Here is a 2,159-nt window from a genome sequence, read left to right on the forward strand (position 1 = left end):
CCGTAAAAACACCAATGGAAAAATGACGAGCTCCTCAGGTAACTCTATTTGGCGAAACGCAGGTAATTGGTGAGCTTCCTCAAGAATTTTGCACCTGAAAAGCGTTACTAGGAAAATCCACATCCTAAGAAAGAAAGGTATGAAGAAATTGTCTAAATCTGGCTTGAAATTAAATTCGATTCATAGAAGGAAATCAAAATCTAAAAGTAGTGGCCAATTTTCAAAATCAATTAATCAAAAGAATGAGATTTTAAGTAATACAATTGGCAGTGAAGATAGTGTTAGCCATCATGCGTTTGGGAAAATGTTAGGGCTTCGTTGGGAAGGCCTGAAACAATAGAGTTTTTCCTTCCTGTCGGTTAAGTTGCTTTCTCATGATAGTCATTTCAGTCAACATTCGTGGGCTCATGAGTGAGGGGAAGGTCAGATGGATTCGTGATCTATGTTTTGAGTGTAAACCCTACATTATGGCCATTCAGGAAACCAAATGTGATGTTATTGATGATATGTGGATTGAGTTAATGTGGGGGTCAATAAACTACAGATTCGTGCAAAAACCTGCGTCAAAAAGATCAGGGGTATGATTTTAGTTTAGGATCCTGATATGTTTCAAGTCGATGAAGCAGTCATGGGGGATTACTACCTAGCCATCAATTCAGTCAAATGATTCTATTGTGGTGAATGTCTATGGACCTCACGAAGACGGTTTGAAAGGGAAATTTTTGGAAAGTCTAGAAAACTTAATGAGGTATGATAATGATGATTGGGTTTTGTGTGGGGACTTCAATGAGGTTCGTCAAGTTGAGGAAAGAAGGAATTGTGAGTTCATTCAATGTAGGGCAAAAATATTCAACAACTTTATCGGGAAAATGGGAGTCTTTGAAGTTCCGTTGGTTGGAAAGAAATTTACTACAATTTGCGATAACGGGTTGAAATTTAGCAAACTGGATAGCTTTTTGATCTCCAGTTCAGTTTTGAATAAGTGGAATGACCTCTCTGTTAAGGTGCTAGATAGAAAGGCTTCATATCATTGTCCTTTGGTACTTCGTTCTAAAACTTGTGATTATGGTCCAAAGCCCTATAAGGTGTTTAACAGTTGGCTTAACGCGAAGGGGACTGCTGATATCATAACTAGTACGTGGAATCTTGAAGTAGATAGCAGAAGACCCGATATTCATTTTCGAAAGACATTTAAAGAATGTTAAAGAGGCTTTGAAGACATGGAGTAAATTGTAATTCGGCTCCCTTGACTCTGAAATTGAGGCTGCAAAAAATGAAGAAAACAGTTGGGAACATATTGCCAACTTCAGGCCCATCGATGATGATGAGAGAAGCATGTGGTTAGACTCTAGGAAGAAATGGCACGAAAAGGACAATATTAAGGTGAGTATGATCAAGCAAAAAGCTAGAGTTAATTGGGTCATGGAAGGTGAAGAGAACACGAAAATTTTCCACTCTTTGGTAAAAAGAAGAATCAATAAAAATTCTATCTGAGGGCTTCACATTAATGGTCAATGGTAGGAGGTTCCCACGTTTTTAAGGATGAAGTACATAGGTATTTTGAGAGCTTATTTAAAGATAGTAACTTTCATCGCCCCATACCCACTGACCCGATCACGAGAAAATTAACTCCTGAAGACGCTTCTTCACTTGAATCAAATTTCGATGAGAAAGAGATATGGGAAGCAAATAACATATATTTAGTATCAAATGATAGTGCTCTAAATGAACATATATTTAGTATCAATATCCTTCCAATATGTAAAGCTTTTAGTTACTATTATTCTATTTTTATGTAATAATCGTTTAAATAAATAAGTGCGAAGACAAAAGAAGCAAATGAAGATTTGAAGATGCAAATAACCAAAAAGCTCAAATGTACAAGATACAATCCAAGTGGTTCAATTTATTGATGAGAAACGTCTAAAAATGATAAGAGTGCAAGTCGCGGAACGCAAAGAACAAGATATCTACGCGTACGAAAGGACGTTCGAAAATCTGGAACCGAGACATAAACCATCTATCAACGTACGATGCAACGGAGCTAAAATTACAAGTCAACTATGCACAAGAATATAATATAATATATATATAATTATATAAAATTGTATATATTATATTATATATTAAAATAAAACAGCCGCCCACGTTTTAATCAA

At 36.0% G+C, this 2,159-nt stretch overlaps 1 protein-coding gene across 1 annotated transcript; it reads left to right on the forward strand.

Moving 5' to 3' along the window:
• Positions 1 to 743: 743 nt before the first annotated feature.
• On the forward strand, positions 744 to 1,205 carry LOC139842755 (uncharacterized). The gene has a single exon (XM_071832862.1). The coding sequence runs from the start codon at positions 744 to 746 to the stop codon at positions 1,203 to 1,205; it is 462 nt and encodes a 153-aa protein (XP_071688963.1).
• The last annotated feature ends 954 nt before the right edge of the window (positions 1,206 to 2,159 follow it).

Source organism: Rutidosis leptorrhynchoides, chromosome 4 (genome assembly GCF_046630445.1).
Source record: "Rutidosis leptorrhynchoides isolate AG116_Rl617_1_P2 chromosome 4, CSIRO_AGI_Rlap_v1, whole genome shotgun sequence".
Classification (NCBI taxonomy): domain Eukaryota; kingdom Viridiplantae; phylum Streptophyta; class Magnoliopsida; order Asterales; family Asteraceae; genus Rutidosis; species Rutidosis leptorrhynchoides.